Source organism: Empidonax traillii, unplaced genomic scaffold (assembly GCF_003031625.1).
Source record: "Empidonax traillii isolate 1590-97213 ecotype Southwest subspecies unplaced genomic scaffold, ASM303162v1 scaffold47:size1546949, whole genome shotgun sequence".
In the NCBI taxonomy this organism is placed as follows: domain Eukaryota; kingdom Metazoa; phylum Chordata; class Aves; order Passeriformes; family Tyrannidae; genus Empidonax; species Empidonax traillii.
In genome coordinates this window covers 1,270,130-1,289,999 of record NW_020955240.1, presented here as the reverse complement: position 1 = coordinate 1,289,999, position 19,870 = coordinate 1,270,130, and the positions used below count along the sequence as shown (strand labels likewise).

The 19,870-nt window shown below is 36.1% G+C and overlaps 1 protein-coding gene across 2 annotated transcripts in view; it reads left to right on the top strand.

The window, feature by feature from the left end:
• Positions 1-19,870, top strand: part of MAP3K1 (mitogen-activated protein kinase kinase kinase 1) — a 54,031-nt gene that overhangs the window by 13,797 nt on the left and 20,364 nt on the right. The window contains exons 1-3 of one of the 2 annotated variants that reach the window (XM_027878935.1): positions 7,878-7,891; positions 16,488-16,638; positions 18,647-18,853. In XM_027878935.1, coding sequence (XP_027734736.1) covers positions 16,495-16,638; positions 18,647-18,853 — 351 coding nt within the window. In that variant the 5' untranslated portion in view covers positions 7,878-7,891; positions 16,488-16,494. Of the gene's footprint in view, positions 1-7,877; positions 7,892-16,487; positions 16,639-18,646; positions 18,854-19,870 lie in introns of those variants that run through there. The other variant, XM_027878936.1, reaches the window with a different exon arrangement.

The following is a 19,870-nucleotide window of genomic DNA, read 5'->3' as shown; positions in this document are numbered from 1 at the left end:
TTTTTTTTTTTAATCCAGTCGGATTCTCACTCATTTAAGTTGCATTTTTATTGTGAACTTCTTATTTCAAAGTAATTGTCACATCCCTTACTCAGTGGTTTGGTTTTGGTGATGTTTTTTGGTGATTGTTTCTTAATATTGGAGTTTTAAAACATTGTCATGTATTGCTGCTTTCTAGATTGTTGTGCTTCTGTCTGAATGTTCTTACAGAAAAGAAATCTCACTCTTGTTAGTCAATTTTCTTTTTAGTTCTGAATTTCTCTTGTTGGTATTTGATTTATGTGTTTTCTGGAGAATGTGTCCTCTTTACTGTGCTCTCTTTGACTAATATTGCTTATGCAGAAAGTGTTGGATTTTAAATACGGGTGAAATACAGAATTAATTACTTAATTGTGAAGCCTAAATTTGGTAACATCTTAGGTAGGCTTAGCAACTTTTTAAAAATAAGATTGCTTCTAACAGAAGAGTATATTTATCAGCCAGTTTGCTCAAAGTGATGTGGTTAATTCTAACTTGTTAACAATCGACTGCACAATGTTAAATGTTATTTGCATTATTAGTTTCAAGTTGGAAGTAATTAAGAATTTTCTGAGAATAATGCTGAAAATATCCTTTTGACAAATATGTGTCTTGCTTGAGGAGCTTCTTATTAAGTGTCTGTGATGAAAGACTAGATGGCTTTCATCTGCCAGTTTGAACCAATAAGTTTTGGTGGTTTCTTTTTTTAAAGGGCGTCATTTTAAAAGACCAGAGTTTGTTGTTCCATGAAGAAATTGTAAGATAGTTTTTGAACAGAAATAGAAGATTTAGTCAATGTTAGTTTAACCTTCCCTTAGAAGACTGAAATAAAATGAACTGAAAAAGCTCTAGAAACCAGATTAAGACACACTTGAAAGCACAGATTCACTTATTGCCTTTCTAATTTTAGGGCACTGTGGTGGTCAAAATTACTGGAGATTTCATGAGAAACAGGTAATAGATTGAAGTAAAAACTTGCTGAAGGCATATATGCGTTAGTTTCAGAAATTCCTGTTAAAACTACTGTGCAGAAAGAGTATCTCAATTGATGAACTAATGCTGTCAAGTGACTGAAGAACTCTTCTAAGTTAGTTCCAGAGTGAAATGACAACACTTGCAAACCATCAGGCTGTTGGACCTTTTGTAAGACAAGATGGTTTCTCAGTCAACCTCAAAACTTGTAGTCTCTATTGGTAGGGATTTGTGTCTACCAGTGAGATGTGGAGAGGAAAAGTTGGGTCTTGGCTTTAGTGAAACTCTGTAGCAGGATCAGCATTGTCATTTATGGCCTGTTCTTCTGGGTTTGCCTTTGTTGGTGTTTCAGGTATTTTCCATTTGTTGTTCTTCACTGGACTCAGCAGTAGGGAGAAAGTTAAGAAAAAAATGTTTCTGTAATTAGGTTCTGTACTAGATTTTGGGGTGGGGGGGGGCAGTGTGTGTGCTTCTTATCTGAAAGCTCAAACGCTCATGGAATGCTAATTTATATGAAGTTGTTCTTGTGGGTGCAAAATGATATAGATGATTTAAAAACATAAGATTTTTAAAATAAGTACATATTCTTTCTTTATTACGCATATGCTTCACTCTAATATGGTTGCTTAAAACCCCTTAAATTTATGAAATACTTTTTAATAGTGTTTATTCCCATGGAGGTCCTGAAAAGGTACGTTACATACTTAGATACCAGCATTAATACAGCATAGGTCTAGTATCTTTTGAGCTGATGACTGCTGTACATTTCACACTAGAAGCTGTGCTTTTAGTGATCAAATGAATTTGTGAAGAGGTATACTGTGGAATATCATTGTTTGCTCATAATTGTACTAACTGGTAAATATATGAAACGAGAAAAAGATTCAAAGGTAACTGTTCCTCACCCACACCATGGCCTCAGCCCCCCAGACACTAGTAGCACTTATGCATTGTGTTTTAAGTTAGACATAGACATTTTTGCTTATTGCTCTCATGCTGCTGCCCTTCATAATGGAGGAAAATTATGATTATGTCGATTGAGTAAAATAAAAACTCCGGATAATTAAGTTGCTTCACACACTGATTATAATTTTTTTTGGTAACACTTCAATTCATGGGCTAGATTTTATGGTCTGCTTTCTTCTTAGGAAGAACATTGCTTTTTAATGAACGGTGTTAAGTAAATATGAACAGCTTATTTGGTTCTGCAGTGAGGAGAGATTATGATAGTTTGTCTTACAGATCTAAGAGGGATCCATATCCTATGGATATGTTAGTAGTTTACTTTCTAATGCACTCTGAAACTGGAACTGGTAAGTTGTAAGATCCTAGCTAGATAGTAACATCTCCCAAATTAGGTGATGTTTTCTTTACCACTTTCAGCTAAAGGTATTATATATGAATAACACAAGATTTCTTTGGCTGTGAAGAGAATAACTTTATAAGATAAATATTTTCATTTTGTGAACTATAAAGACTCTCCCTAAAAAACAAAAGACAGATCTGAGTTTGTTTTCTCCCAGAAGAACCTTAAAATTACTATTATTTTAAAATAAAAGTCTTCTGAGACAAATTGCAGGTAGCAAGTCCCGTGTACTTTTTTTAGCTTTCCTAATGCAACTTAATCTTCAGTGGATGGTGAGTTTGCTGTGGACTTGATGTAAAGTCATGCAGTACTGCAGAGAATGGTCCCAGTGAGTGTGCTTTGCATTGCAAGGAAATGAAGTCCTGATCTCAAGCAAAATGCTTCCTAATTAGTTCTTAACAGCTCTGTTGTGGTAAATTGTTTATTATTTAAACAAGCCATCTGAGGAGAAGCTGAATTGCGACAGATTATATAGTAAAGTTCCGTTCTGTGCTGACTGTATCTATTAAGTTTCTTGAACTATGATGTAGTTTAAGTTAACTGGTATACTGTGATATTTGTAAGACTTAAGTGTAAAAGTTATGTAAGACTTAATGACACCCTTTTATAATTGTTGAAACAAACTACTGTATTTCTACTTTGTTCAACCATTTTGGTTTTTTGAGTGTAAGAATCTGTCATAAAGGAACTGCTTTGTAAAACATGCTCAGATATTATAAGAGCACATGAAAATATCTTCTGTTTTTAGATATCTCCCTCCCATGAACTGAGTTTCGTGGAGATTTTTTGTGTGCTACAACGGAAGGAAAGAGAAGGGCTTTTTCTTAGGCAGATAAGAGAAAGTGAAAGCATGTGGCTGACTTGTGCAAAATGATTTTTGTTCCCTGGCTCTGCAATAGGAGTCCTTATGAGTGTTTTTTAACTTCCATTAGTAATTTTCTTTGTCTTAATGCCATCTGTGTTATGACAAATACCACTTTACTGTATGTATTGAATTTTCTGTTTCAGGGAGAGCATGACAATGCATCTTTCTTGACTAATGTCTGGTCATGTTCTGCCTAGGCCTTGGGAAGAGATTGCTTTTTGTTATTGGTGCCCTCAGAAATCCGAGGTGGCATTTTTGGTTTTGTTTATCTTTAATTCTGCTGCCAGCTTCCCTTCTTAGCTGAGGTACCATTTTCAGTGTGCTAATGAAACACTAACATCGTCTGGGTACAGTAATCTGTTCCTGTCTGCCTTTTAGATGCTGAAAAAGTGACAGTCGTTTTGATAGTTTTGCAAAGCAGGAAATTACGGACTTCTTATGCTTTGTTGGAAACTTCAATGCCTAGGGCAGGAAGAGCTGCTGAGATCCTTAAGAACACATTTCAAGACACAAACACACAGTGTTTCTGTTATAGCTTTGTCAGGAAACTAATTTAACTGAACACTGCTTCTGTTTTCTCTTTTTGATAGTTTGTAGTAGTTGACAATCATCTTCTGATTTCTTTGAGTATAACTGAGAAGTAATTTTTTAGTAAGACATTGTGCAGACAGACCTGATTTTTAAGAATTCGTTGCTAGTATAGTTACCCTAGGGAAAGCCTTCATGAAGTGGAACTTCCTCTCCTCTTCTAGGTAGTATATACATGATAACACCGACTGACATGTTTGTTGAATGTCTGCTTGCACGGACAGCTTCCTTTAGAGTTTTGACATAAACCATAGTTGTACAGTTTCTCCTTCTTCCACCCCCAAAAGGTCAAGGAGGTCATTTGAGTTTTTCTGTCTGCCAGCTTGATTTGAGTAAAACTTACTCACTGAATAATTCATTGAATAATTTTTTTTATTGTAGTTTAAATTTAGTTGTACATAGTGGCATTTCTGGTGTAACATTTTCTGAATATTGAAACGGTGGGATTTCTTGTATCGTTCTTGTGTAATAATGCTGATAGTGTGGTTTGTAATCAAGGACATACAGTGTCTTCTACCTTGAGAAGTCAAAGACCTTTTCAAGATAAATTTAATCAAAGCAAAAATAAGGAAAGCAAAGGCTATACTTGTGGACCAAGTTTTTTATCAAGTCTCTTATTAATACCTCAGGAGGATACCCGAGTACCTCCTTGTTTTGACTTATTTACAGGAGCAGATTTGATGATTACAACTCTTTTATACTTGCTTTGGTATTTTAAAAGAAAGGGCAAGCTCAAGGGGTGTGGGGGTGTGTGTGTGTCTTTATGGGAACTCTTTAAAGTTACGATAATCCCCAGCCTAGAGTTTTTCTGATTTATAAAAATGAGAATTTTTTCCCTGACCTACCTTTGTACTCAAAGGTGGCAAATGTATTTAACTAAACAATGTGCAGTTACCTATGTATCTTAGAATTTTCTATACTGGAGTTAGTTTCAGCTGTCATGCTGCCTTTTTTTTTTTAGTATTGTAGTGTACTGAGTAAACATAATTTTAAAATTTTCCTTGAGGTTATTTCAGCTTCTTTTAAAACATCGCGGGTCATTACACATGACATGACTTCAGTTTCTAGGGCGGGGTCTATATACAAACCAGCAGATTAAAGCTTACAGCAGATCAAAAATCAATTGAGCATATTCATGAGGGGGCATCCTCCTCACTCCTCCCTGAAGCCACACATTTGCTGGTGAAGGATCTGGTGGAAGATGTTGATCAGAGATTGTTCTGTGGTTTTACCACAACATGCACAAATAGTTGCATTTTGACATAGGATATTGGGTGAGATGGACTTGTGTGGCTTGTTCTTACAAAGATGCTCCTATGGGGAGATCCTGTGGAGTGACGGACTGCAGCTGGGAGCCTTGTGAATGCACAGGGTCTACAGTTATTTGTAAGTTCTCTTCTTGTATTTATATTCAGGTCATACTACCATGTTTCCTTTATGTCCTGGAAATGTAGCATTTTCTTCCTACCATAAATAGGAAACAAAGGAAATTGTTATTTTGGGGGAGTAACCTGTTGAACAGAAAGCAGAAGAAAGGTAGTATTAATGGCTTTCAGTGTGATAAACTTTCCAATACATCTAATCTCATGGCTGCAGGACATAACCTCTACTGTCTTACTGAGTTGAAGAGGAACAAACCTCAGCTTTTGAGGGCTGTTGTTTCTACTTTGGCAGTTTCACTTTAATAATAAGACTTTCTTTATCCTTTGAAACCGTAGTCTTCAGTGTGGTAATCCCATTTCTGCATGTGGGATCTTCTCTATTGGAATAAATATTTATTACAGCGCGTGTGTACTGTGAAAGAAGCTTGTTTGTCAGAAATGCCATCCTGTCTGTTTTCCTGGGAAATTGTTGGAGGATCCCCTGAATTAGATTGGAGATCAGATCCAGTCTGATAGTTTTCCATTTTCTCCTCTCCAACTTCAAGTTTCAGTATGTGTGGCAGTGTTTTATGTTTTTGAGCTGAAGTCAGGTCCACAGCAGTAGGGATAAATAGAAGTGAATAATCAAGGTGGGGAGTGAAAACTCCTTAGTCTGGGGGATAGTACATAGAACTGTTTCAACAGGTTGCTTACCCAAGTTAGGATAGCTTCTGGCCCCTTCTTCATCTGTAGTAGCATAAATAGCTGTTTATTCAGAGCCTAAGTATTTAAATTACCTAATATGTTTTTAGGCTTATTACCGCTTTAGTTCTAATGTTCATACTTGATCTAAGAGTATTATGGCTGCAAATTCAGGATCCTACTTGCATACAAATATTTTAGGTACTCTTATTATTTTTTAAATTCTCTGTGGGTTTTTTAATGGTTAAAAGCATCTTCATCTCTAAATCTTAAGTGTTTGTGTCTAACATTTAGATCCATTACCAAACTGAAAAACTTAAAAGTACACACAGCACCTTGACTTGTCTTTAATGGATATGGAATGGCAGATAAGGGAGTGAGTAGAAATGAAATTTGGATGTGTTGCTTAAGCGGGTTTGCTTTCAGATGAATACTCTGAAAAACTATTAACTTCTTTTGCTTTTAGTTCCTCAGATTTTTGCAAGCTGCTTGATTAAAAAATAAAAAAGCTTGAAAATTATTACTTTTGCTGTGTTGTCCCCTGGAATAAACTCTCAGTACTCTCTCTGAACCTCTAGTTTTACATACATTCTATATGACTTCATTATGAATGTATTCCGTGGGACTCACCATAGCTGTTATTTAAAGATTGCATTGTAATGCTAAAATACCTTAATATCTCTGTCACATACTGCTTGTACATACACAACTTTGTTGCAGCCTGCTGCAAGCTCTTTGATGTTGCAAAAAAAAATTCAGTATTTCTGATTTCTGTTTTATTTTCTAGTTCTCTGGCCTATAGAATACACTTTGTGTCCAGTTTTCCCCTGTTATATGAGTACCTGATTTAGTTGGAATATTCAGAATAAAACTGCCAGCTTTACTTGGATTTTTTTTGAGATAAAATTCAATGCTCTTATTTAGTTGATTTTGTGTTAAAGTTTCCTTTAACGGGGATATATGCAGTACGTTTGCAACAGCATCCAAAAATCTTCTGTCTTGCTTTTAAAACTTAATGGAACTACTGAAATACTGTCCTGTACCTAGGGCTTTGTATAGCAGGCTTTCTGCTTCGTGTGGATTTTTAAAATGTTCAGTGTATTGGTGGCAACACATGTAATATGTAATACGAAATACATTCGTTTTATCATCTTTTCATAAATGAGACACTCATACCAGGGATTGATGTAGTTTACATGCTTTTCCTACATAGCTTTAATTTGCTCTGCAAGTTATTTTCTTAATTAAAAAAATTTCCAAGGACAGAGCTAATATATGTGAAACTGAAAATCAAAGCTCTGGTATTTGTTTACTTTACAAAAACAAAGGCATTCTGGGACAATCTGAATAAAGGATCTGCAATTCAGGACTGAAGTTTCTCTTGAGCTGTTTTAAATAAAATGCAAAAATTCTTCTGCTGTCTAAATCATACTAATTCGCAATAATGATTGTTCTTGTTAATCAGGTGGCGGTGGCAGTGACAACTGGGAAGCAGAGGAATAAACCCAAAATACTTGTAGTTTGACTTTTCCCTTATTTCAGGTTGCTTATTTCAAATGATTTGTAACACTTGGGCATGCAGTTTTTAAGGGAAGTATGCTGAGACATGTAGAAAAATCATACTTGGGATAAGGAAGTGCTTTCAGTTGAGTATGTTTTTGGCAGTTGGCTTTGCTATTATTATTATTATTATTTGAGATTTCTGAGTGGAAGTTTAATGATAATGTCAGATTTCCAGAAAATTGCTCCATTAAATTTCAGACTTAATTTGTAGAGGGCAAACATAACTGTGGACAAAAGGTGGATGTTTGAGGATTGCTTCGATGAACTTAAGACAAGTAGTCCACAAAAGCCCAGTGTATAGTATTGCAGAACAAACACAATGTTTGTCTTTTGGGCTATGTGGGAGAGCAGTTTAAAAATCTGAAAGCACACTTGTGTGTTACTGTGGGTTGTTTTTTTCTTTGAATCTATGGGCTTCACTGAGTGCTGCTGTCTCAGCTGAAGCAATGCTTGAGGGTAGGTACTGCACAAGTGGTTAATAACTGCTTCCTATCAATACCTTTCAGGGTCCTCTAGTGTGGATTGACGCACTAAAGGCATGCCAATTCTTAAACAGATTTTTCTTGATTCCTGGTTCATGGCTTGAAGTCTTTCTTGCAGTTCAGCTTTGACTTTATTCATTGAAAAGCTTGTATAGACCCTGACATTCTTATTGGCTACCTGAAAGATGGTCTGAGTAGCTGTAGGTTTTATGTGACTAAAAAAAAATTAGGATTAGTGGTTATAATGGTAAATCAGGACCTGTTTTCTTTAATGCTGACAGTCAATTTCTGATGAAGTAAGAAGTTTAAATGGACAGTTATAAAGAAGGAAATGACGTCATGCACTCGAGAAGTTCTAAATATTTATTACATTTCTGATGACTGTCATATTAAACATTTGAACCAAGTCCAAAATAAAGCCAAAATTTAAGTGCATCATTGTAGCTCTGCTTCTTAAGTTCCATTTCTAAGGTAATCTAATGATGTAAGAGAAAGATCTTTGCCTTGAAAACATGTCTCCTCTGCCTGAAATATGCATATACCTCTATGTTCCTGCACTCCAGATAATTATCTTACATGTACACTTACATGTATCCTTCTGAAAATACCTTTGGTATTAATAATTTTTTTTTCAAATTGTCTAACTAAACACTCCCCTCCTCATCTGTTAAGATTCCAGTACTTATTTCCTTTTTAACACTAAAAATTTTAAGGAAGGCAAAATAGGAGTTACTGAAGCTATGGCCATTTTTAGCCATATTTTTTGACTTGCAGAAGTTTTGAATGCCTTTTCCTGTAATTTTTTTGTCAGTGCTAGCTTGTTGTTATCTTACAAAAATAAGCATTTGTAATAGCAGCTGCCATTGTTAAAGTGGGTGTAGTTACTATGTGCCTGGCCTGTGGCTAGATTAGTTGACAGATACCACCAAAAAGTCTCCTTGGTGCTCAGGGAGACAGAGCTCTGCCAGTGCAGCGCAGAGCACACTCTGTACCTGGAGGAGCATTGTATGAGCATTAAGGAACTGAAGAGCCTGAGTCTGGATCTTCATGGTGAGAGCCAGTTCACCTTTGGCTTTCTGCTGCTAGAAAACATGCTGTTCAGTATGGATCTACCATAAGTGGGTGAAGGGTTGCTCTAGTGTTGTATTTCTTCACCCAGCAGTTACTCAGAATAGGCTTGCAATTAATTTTTTACCTTATTTCTGCACTCCAGGAAAGCTTTTTATGCCAGAGTCAGAAATACATGTGGAAATGCTTAGTGCACTTCATCTTTTGAGCAGAATTCAGTGTCTGCGTGAATCTTCATAGGACAGGTACACTTTGAATGAGTCTCTGACTGTCATTGAGTAAGACATATTTCTTTAGCAAATAGTGCCTGTTTAGTATAGCTTATTGTTCCTGTATCAGAACACATCATATTAATTATATTAATCCAGTATTATTGTTTTATTATTATCCATATTGATAAATATATGGAAAAGAGATATGAAAAAAAACCCTTAGAGCACAGACTTAAAAAAAATTACTACTAAATAACAAAACCAGATACATAAATTTAGAAAAAACCCCAAACAACTAAAAACAAAAACAACAAAACCCAAAACAGAAGGCCAAAAGCAAACAAACAACAAAATTAGATGACTAGGATACTAGGGTCCTGCTTCGTGACTCCGAAGTGCTACTTCAGTACAACCAGTAGATGACAATAATAGTTGTTTATAATTGTCAGCAGCGTGCACTAAGAAACAAGTATAACCCTGGGGAGAAATAATGGTTATCATGAAACCATATCAGTCAAACCATTCTTCAGAGGAGAGCAAACTTGTTAAACTTTTCTCTGCATCTCTGGTCTCCTTCTGTAAGGCGAGCAGTTGTGGGGGTTAATAGCTTTTTGAATTTAGCTTTAAATCATTTAAAGACTCAGTGGTTTTTAGTAGAGTCAGATTAGTTTTCCACTTGCCTTACATCTCACTTACTGACTAACCAGTCATTAAGACTTGAAATTAGCAGATTATGTTATGTGTCTTTGCTAGAAATAACATACTTATATGCCTTTAAGTTTTTTATTTCCTTTGTTTTGTTGCTTATTTTTATGATATTTGCTTAGAGAAGTTTAACATTTTCTTTCCAGCAGCGTTTTTGGAATGTTTGATATCTGCTGATAATTCTGCCATTTTGAACAGTGTCAGAATGTTCTGCATTCCCTTTCTTGTTTATAACTGCTTCAAATATTATTTATAGGTTGTAGCTTTTGAAATTCTAACTCATCCTGTCCAGGTTACTTGTTTGCATGCTGTCTTTTTTCCACCATTCCAGTTGGAGGGGGAGAATGCAGTATGCAAGTTTATCTGCTTATCCCTATTGTCTGAAGCTGACTTAAAGCTTTTTTTTTTTTTTTTTTTTTGTATGAAATACCTGATGTTATTCTGTGTTGAGGACAGGGGAGTTAAATTGTCTGAGAAACTCTTTATCCTGTGCATTATATTTGGAGATGTTTTACTCTGCTCTGAGAGTCATCCAATATATATCAAGCAATTTAATCTTTAAAAGTAGGACAGATACTTGAAAGAGTATGAATGTTCTCATATACCTGATAAGTGGACATATAAAAATAATCTCCAATAACAACTTTGGTTTAGGACTTGTATTTTGGGTTTTATCCTCTTTTTAATCCTATCTTTCTTTTAATGGCTTCAGACTTTTACATCACCAAAGACCGTATATGCTCTGATTCGATCCTTTCTTTGTCTTGGCCTATCACATTTCACCTCATAACTTCTGTTATGGGGTGGGACAGGCTTGAAGAATCTGAAGTGACAGATAATTTGGTGCCTAAGAGATTTAACTTCATACAAGAAGTGAAGAATTTGATTTTGTTTAAAGTTGACTTATGTGATATATAATAAGTGAAGACTTGGTCTTACACTTCGGCAGGAGCCAGAGAACTCTGATGGGCTAACCTGAGGGAAAGAATCCTGTTCTAAAACCTGTGCTTGAGATCCTATAACCTGTTGCAGAGGAGCTAATCATGTAGTTGACTGTCAGGGAGCACTCATACTCCAGTGTTTTTAATGACATTACTGCTGTTCTTGGAGAAAGGCCCAGTAATACGTTACACTGTGATGGGGGCAGAACTTGCATATTCTCTTCAGCTGCTGAAACTGGGCATACTGGGCTCTGCCCTTTATTGGGATACTGAACTTTGTCATACAGTAATAAATTATGAACCTTGGTATAAGCTGTATTATCACACTTCAGTTATTTTAGTCAAAACACATAAGATTATGAAAATAATTAAGCTGCATGATTGATACTGGCTTTGGGTCTCGTACCAACATAAGTTATCTACCTCCTGTAATTTCTAAAAATTCTGCTCAGTAATGGTGTAAGCTTTTAGCTTTCGAGAGATAAAATACCATATTCTCTGGAAAGCATTTAGTATGAAAGGTCTGAGATCAAGTAATGTAACTGCTATTTTTTACATGTTGAAAACACCACAGTATGCATATACCTTGATGCATCTGGATTGCTACTGGGAGACTAAATAATGACGGAAAGTATTAGAGAGCCACAGGAGCTTTTTGTAATACTTGTGTCATATGTCTGATAGCTTTCTTAGGAAACGTGCAGGAGAGAGCAGCCCATTTCATTAGCTTTGTAACAAGCATCTGTTGCAAACAGAGGCTGTTGTTTCTTGGCTTGTTTTATAGGAAGAGTCTCACAGGAAGGATGATCCTTCTTGACCAGGGCCTGTGAGGTTCTACTGAAGGGTATGGCTCATTTGCAGAGTTAGAGCTTTGGTTGTGAATATTGCCGTTAGCAGTGAAATATTCTCTTTGACAATTGCCCCTTTTGACATACCAGTCTTCAAGGTATGTCTTCTCTAGCAGAATAATAGAACTTAGTTTCACAGTTATATAACTTTCTGCTTAAGTCTCTATTTTAAGGAGCCAGATACATAGATTTCTAGGAGATAGCGTGTTCATGCTGTTGTTAAGTGGCAGTACCAGGTTAGGAAAGTTCCCTGATAAGTTTTTTACTTTAATAAAGTGTGCCATACCTGATCTTTTGCTTTATTAGGATTGGCACACCTGATCTTTTGCTTTATTAGGATGGACACAAATTGACAGATAGTAAATGCCAGCAGTAGTGAATCAGCAGGAGAAGGAATGGGAGACTGACAGACTATGCCTTGTCCATCCTGATCTGATTTTTTTTTTTTTTTTTTACTGATCTTGATATCATTAGAAGTACTTAATGGCAAAAGAGCACTACTGGCACTGTAAGTGGCAAGAAGTTATCTAAAACACTAATAGCTGACGTCCTCAATTCAGTGAATGGCTATCTCTTCTGTCCCCGCTCCCCACACTGAGCACTGCTCCTTGCATGCCTCCTAGAGGAGGACAACTAGACCAGTATTCTTGCTATCTGTTGAGGCCTGGGTTGCATTTAGCAGGGTTTCAATATTCTTATTTTTGCTTAAGATCCTCAAAATGAGATCTTTGCATCCCATCTAAGGTTGCTTCCAGTACTGTTACCATATATGGCATTTGCACTAAACAGAATATATGATTTCTCCCATATTCATTCTTTCAGTGCCTTTCCATTAAACCTGTTGTTAAATTGTTCTGACATAGCTGCTGTATGAATGTTCCCTTTGGTTGCCTATGCTTTGACCTCTGCTGATATGCAAGTTACCTTTGCTAGCTTGCTTTCAACAAATGTTGAAAAAAAAAAAAAAGAAAAGAAAAAGGAAGCTAGTAACTTTTCTCCTCACTCTGATTGGCTATTTGTGAATACAGCAGACAGACCTTCCCTTTCTTGGTGAATTGACTTCTATTTCAGAACTTGCCTTTTCCTGTTTTCCTTCTGCTAATGAAATCTGGTCCAACCTGGCTATTGGGTAGAGCTTTTTCTCCCCAAGTAAGATAGCTGAGAAGCCATCTAACTGTTGAGAAGCACGGGAAAAGGAATTGGAGCTACAGTTCAGCTTTCTTATACCACTACGTACCCTTTGAAAGAAAAATACTTGCAGAGAATTAGTATTTAAATCACTGAGCTATTAGAAGAAAAGATTACTTGTGTATTTCACGATCATTTCCTAAAGTGGCATGTCTGCTGCATACCTTATTTTTAAAATACTGAGTCACTGATCTATAGAAAAGAAGTTGTTAATGTATCTGACTATTTAATTACTGTTTGCATGTCTTCAAAATGAAGACACAAACAAAGGATGTTTTGCCTTCTCTGTTGCACAGGATGTTGCAGTAGATTGTTTCCATGCAGCACACTAATCTTATTGTATTTAGTTTTATAGTTCATGGAGCAAATAATCCAAAGTGAGTAAAGCAATCATTAATCTGCAGACCACTGATCTTATGCATTAAAAAGCATTAATACTGCATTATGCAGTATTCATCACACTTTTGATCTTGCTCTGTACTTTAGAAGTACAGTTTAGATCCATTTCTTTGGAATTTTTTGACAGGAGCAGATGTCTGTTTGCTTAAAACTACTAATACAAAGAATTCAGAAGATCCTTAGTGTTGCCTTAACAGGGCAAAATTTAAAAGTTAAACATCAGAAACAAAAAAACAAAGCCTTTTATCTTTTTTTGCCTGATTCATGAGAATCTGAAACATTTAAGAGCAACATCCTTGCTTCCTGATGAAGCAGAGGGGTGGGCTGTTGAGAAATGTCGGGCTCCATGACCCAAGCTGGCATGTTCTCTGAGGCTTGTTCTTCACCTGCTCACTTAAGTACTACCTTGACTGTTCATGGCAACCTTGACTGATGAATAGGTGCTGCTGCTGTATGAAGATCAGAATTCTCTGTATCCTGCAGGATCAAGTCCTTGGTGGAATATGCTCTGGATTTCATATTTTTATTTTATGCTGAGGTACAGTGATGTGGAGACTGGCAATTCAGCCCAGTGCCACGTAGGAAAGCTTCAGCTTGCCTGGAACAGATGGAGTTTGCTATAGATTAAATAAAAATAAAATTAAAAATACTAATAAAGAAACCCCTGCAGGTTCGAGTCACCAAGTGAGGGGGTTCCTGCAGTATGCAGGAGTTTTATACAGGTATGGGAAAAATATTTTTTCCACAGACCCAGCAGATAAGAATATTTAGTGAGTATTTTAGCCAAGCCTTGAGTTAAAATACAAATTGTTTGGATCGCTTCAGAAGTCATGTTCTATTAATATATATAGTACTTAAATTCTGCGTAAGATAACTGTGGTTTAGTAAGCAAAACCTTTCAGACTCGGTTGGTCTTTCCCACCTGCATAGAGAGAAAGCACAAAAGTTCTTTGTGCAGGCGAGAATAGGTTGGTTTAGCTGTCACATGAGAGGAAGATAGCTGCTTCTCCTTTTTAGAGAACAGGCAGAGATTGTGAAGCCTCCACTGTTGTATTACATTTTTAATGAATTCAAGTCCAAAGGCCTCTAAAAGACTTTTTAAATATCAGTTGGGAAGTTAATCATGGTTATATGAACAACTGAAATACTGTGTCATTCTTTGACACCACTGAGGTGGTGTTTTCTGTCTAGTATACAAAGTATTCATGCAACTGAGATGGTTCATGCCATTGAATAACTAATATAAAAACCACATTAACAATATTTTAACTTGCACCTATATTTTAAAACTGTGCTTTTAAAGCTGCTTATCAACGATTTTTTGTTTTCTTTAAACAGATTTTTTTGTCTGAGGAAAAAATTATAAAGTTGACTGTTTTTACACAGTGGTTTCTTCTGTATTTGAAACTTTCAGGCACATTCTTCATTTGGACTCTACCTGCTGCTATAATATCTTTGTTTTTCAAGAATTATCACTAGTGTTTGTCTCTGTTTCTAGAAAATAATAGTATGGAATTCATTGCTGGGACAAAAATGATTCTTATGTGACTTGCATTAGATTTGGAATTAAGCGTTAATGCTTAACCTCTGTAAAAAAGCATGCATTCTTAGGTAGATTGTGTTTGTATTTACAAATGTTCTTAAGTCTTTAATCACTAGGCACAGTTCTGTGTATCCAAAATCAGTTATTAACAGTAGGTTTAGATTTAAGTTGCTTGAAAGAAAATACATTTTGTTTATAATATCCGTTTGCGTATTATATTTCAGTACTGGACAGGAAGAATTATTTCCTGCCTCAGAATCCTTTGTTTCCTTTGTCTTTACCATGAGAGAGAAAAAAGAAAAAGTAACAGGAGTACTCTCCTTCTGACCAACAAAAACTTCATTTTTTTAAGTACAGATATCCGATAAATGATGCTGGTGATACACTGCTGCTGAAGATAGGAATTGTAATTTTAACATCACTGTATTACAATGAATGTTACAGGGAATATGTTGTAGGTCATCATACAGTACACAAATGCAGTTGTAACTACATAGCTAAATGTTTTAAAAGCTGAGACTTCATGCAAGACAGCAGCAGTTATAGCTAAATTATTAAATAGCTCTATCTTCCTCTGGAAGTTGTGATCTTACTTTTGTAATAAAATCTCATTCTGACAGTTGGCTTAACCAAGCTTGCTTATTTTTAAAGAGCACTAGCCTCACTAAGATGGGTGGGGATCATGTGCTGCTGCTTAAGAATGTGGTTTTCTTGGTGATTTATCAGATAGCTCAGCAGAATCAGGAAATCTTCCAGACTGTTCATATTTGTTTTCCAGTGTCTGACAATACTTTTTGCTTTTTTGTGATTGTCAGCAATCATATGCAGCTACTTCACTGTAGGTCAAAAAGGTACAAGCGCAGATGGATTTAATTTTCATTTTAAAGATAGAAACTTGCTATAAAATTTGCTATTATTATAAAACTTCAAGGGCTGTTGAGTCATCAGTCACTCAGAGAGCAGCTGTCAAGGCCACTAGCCTTAATTTCACGACTTCTGTGTCCAGTTTAAATATATTTTAGGCCACGTTGGATGGGGCTCTGACCAACCTGGAAAGGTGTCCCTTCCTTTGACAAGGGGTTTGGAATTAGATCATCTTTAAGATCCCTTCCAACCCAAGCCGTTCTGTGATTGTGTGTTAGTTTACAGGTTCTCTTTTCTGAGAGAGTTGATATTATAGGAAGAGGCACTACGTACGTAGTTTCAATCTTGTTCATTCTATAAAGATGGAAAATTTTCATCATTAATTTAGATTAATTTTGTAAATTGTGTTAAAATAGAGATTGCAAATGTTGAATTTACAAGGATTGTATGAACCATTGCAACACTTGTGAAACCACTGATGAAATGACATGACATAATTTTTGTATTGGTTTTATATTTGTCAAGATCTTCCTTTTTACTGGGTGTTCAATGTTACAAGCAGTACACACATTTTAAACAACTATCCCCCTAAACGGGTATACTTTAAATGGGAGAGTAATAAATTAGCTTAAAAGGCTCGTTGGTCTGTTGGAAATAATGTTTTAGCAGCTGCGTTGTAAGGAGAGGGAGAATAGGGTGGCACACAGTCTAAGAATACTGTAGCGTTAGACTTTAACTGAAATTAATTGTGTTTAACTGAAATTAATTGTGTTTATGACTTTTTTTTTTTTCTTTGCTGTAGTCGTGACATGGAGAATAAAGAAACCCTGCGGGGGTTGCAGAAGATGGATGACCGCCCAGAAGAGCGCATGATCAGGGAGAAACTCAAGGCAACGTGTATGCCAGCCTGGAAACATGAATGGCTAGAAAGGAGGAGCAGAAGAGGCCCGGTGGTAAGTGGCACTGATGGAAGGGTAACAGCTATTACAAATAAAAATCCCTTAAAATTCTGTCTATTAAAAACCTTTTCCTTAAAATTTTTCCTACTCTTAATTATGGTCCTCCTGCCCATTGGTTATGAGGTGTTTAATAAGAAACTGCGGCTGATTTTTTGAAATGTAGACGTTTGATGAGCTTTGTTTTTAGGCAAAGGTGTTACCGCTGTGCTGCTGCTGTGGATATTATCACGGACTACTGCGGCAATACTGCCCTCTAACGTCTACAACCAAAATAGTGCCTGTTCATTAGGTAGAAACTTGCTAAAACCAGGAAAAAAACAAAACTGAACTATTCCTTCAGCATATTCTCAACTCGGCTAAACTTCGGATGATTAAGTATTCTGTTAGCCTTCATTCAGCATAAATGGCTTGGAAGCAGTTTTAAGAAATGCCGATAGGTCAAACCTGAAAGTTTTTAACGTAGTTACAATTCTATTCAGCATAATGCTGGTTGATTAATAGCCACTACTTACCTATAAATGTAGATGCATTAGCTGATGTGACTCCCATGTACCAGCTGATGGTAGTACTAATTTAAAGCTAAAATCATTAGATGCTGTAAACAAGTGTTTGTGGCAGCTTTTCCAGAACAGAAATAAACAGGTTTTGTTGGTTGTCATGAGAAATAACATTGAAAATACTTACAAGTGCACCAAAAAAACAATACCTCAAAGGGTCAAATAGTACCAAACAATTTTTACTTGAAAAAATTTAAATACATCTGTGTTAATGCATGTCTTGAAATTGTTTTCTCTGCTCAACCCACTTCCCTTGATGTTTCTGGGTGTTTTAATACATTTGATGCTCCAGATCCTCAGTTACTATAATTTACATTTTAAATGTCTTCAAGCACTAGCAGCTGGTAAGTTTAACTTGTGTATAGAAACAATATTTCCATTCTGACTTTGCAGCAAAGAAGCATTACAGTAATTGGTAGGAGGGAAAAAAGGTTTTCACTGCTCTTTATACTTCTCTTTTATCCTGTTCACTTTAATAACTAGGCACTAATTCTAGATGTCTCTTCCTACCCATACCCTAAGCAGGGAAAGCCCCTTTCAGTTTTTGTCTCAGTCAAGGAGACCTCTGGAACTTCCTAGTTGAGTCTGCTCTGTTTATCTCAGGTGTTACTTGGAGCTTCCTTCTAGTTTTGAGTCAAGTCTGAGACATCAATAAATGTAGAACTAAAACTGAATCTGCTCAGTGTGACCGTTTTTAATTCAATTCATAGGACCTTGCTCAGGTGGTGAAAGCTGTGTTGAACTATTCCAATCCTCAATGTCAGAATTTAAGTGTTCATGCAACAAAGCACTGTACTGGAACTGTATGTACTCCCTTTACTTGAGCGCATGTGTTCATCAATGTCACGCAGCACTGGGCACAATGATTACCTCAGATACTAGATATGGTATAGCTACTTTACTTGTATATGGCAGACAGAAGATATTGGTGTGGTTTTTACATGGCACAGCGCACCTGGTTTTGCTGGCTTGCCTCTAGGTTTAAAGTTTTTACTTTGTACTAAGTGTTGTGCCTTAGAAATAGTAGCCCTAGTACTTCTCAGCTGGTTCTGTATGTAATGGATGGATCCAATATTACAGCTTTAAATAAGCTGACAGTGCCTGCAGAAAAAAATTTTTTTGTTTCTACTGTCCATATGGGAAAACTGCTGTTCTTTGAAGTCTCTTGAATGACAGTTACAGATGTACTTGGAGAATTGAATCAGTTGGTGCCACAACTAACATAAGCGGAACAAATGGACAGAAAGAAAGGTTCTTGCTTTTGTGTTGCATGTAGGTCAGTAAGACAACCCCTATTAGACATTAAGAGTAGGACCCAAGGAATATGCAAACTTTGGATATCTATCTAATAGCTTAGTTATAGCAAAAAAGTTTTGATTAATTTGTTTTGCTTTAGTGTAAAATTACCAATTCTTAATTCTAACACGTGGTTTAATTCCCACAAGGTGGTGAAACCTATCCCTGGGAAAACAGATGGATTAGAAATGAACAAACTCTGTCTAGAACCTCAATCTGAAGGACAAAGCACTGCTTCTTCACCTACACAGAAAGGAAGACGTAGTCCTTCTCCTAGCAGCTCCTCCTCATCATCTGCTAGGACGGTTAAATCTGAGTCACCAGGTGTTAGAAGAAAAAGGGTATCACCAGTGCCTGTAAGTTGAAAGCTGTAATGTAATTTTTAATTTGACTATATTCTGCAATCTCTTGCTTGTAGGGGCAGTTGGTCCTCCCTTTTGTAGAGTGAGATGCTGATACAAAGAGACTATAGCAAGATACTGCTTGAGTGACATACACAAAGCATATTTCCTCTGATGTTTCTCATGTGTGGAATTTTTATTCTCTACTCTTAGGGTGCATTTTGTTCTTCATTCAGTCCTGCTTTCATTTTTTATTTCTAGGAAATAACTGAAGAAATATAGTCATGAAACATGTATGTTTGCTTAGCTGAATAGGTGCTAGTGCTTTCTTTTTCTTCCTGTAGTCAGTTTTTTCCTGCACAGCAGTTCCCCAGGCAGGTGTATTCCACCGAGGATAGGATTACTGACAAGATTAAAATTCCTGCAGAAAAGTGTTACTGGTATGCTGTTCGTGATCCTCTATTTCTGATCTTTTTGTACAGATTAGGGAAGACTTAAACATATGCATTGCTAGAAGTCTAAAATAGCTATCACTGCATTTGAGAAGATCTGGAATAGAATGTTTTGAGCAATCGTAACTGGCTTAATTAAAGAAGATTCAGTATAATATTTTGAGGAATAATATCTAATGCATTACCTTGTAAAAATGCTCATCCAACAGTTAAACTTCAGTTGACTTGCCTACAAATTTACAGTGCAATTAAAGTAAGAATAAGATCCAGTTGTCCTGTTTTTCTCAACAAGTGTTTCCAATGTCAGTTAAAATACATACTGCCATTCCTGTGAACTAGAGACAAATACAAGTTACATCATGGTCCTTTCCTCTTGGCAAGAAAGGTTAAAAAAACCCAGCAACTCAAACTACCTTATTTAGTCCTTGATCTATTTTTACATGGATGTTTTTTTGTCTTATATTAACCTTTCACATTAAAAACATTAGAAATCCAGGTTATATTTTACTTAACTGGTGGACACTGAATCAATTACAACTTTTATCCTGATATGAAATTCAATAGATATAAATAAAAGCTG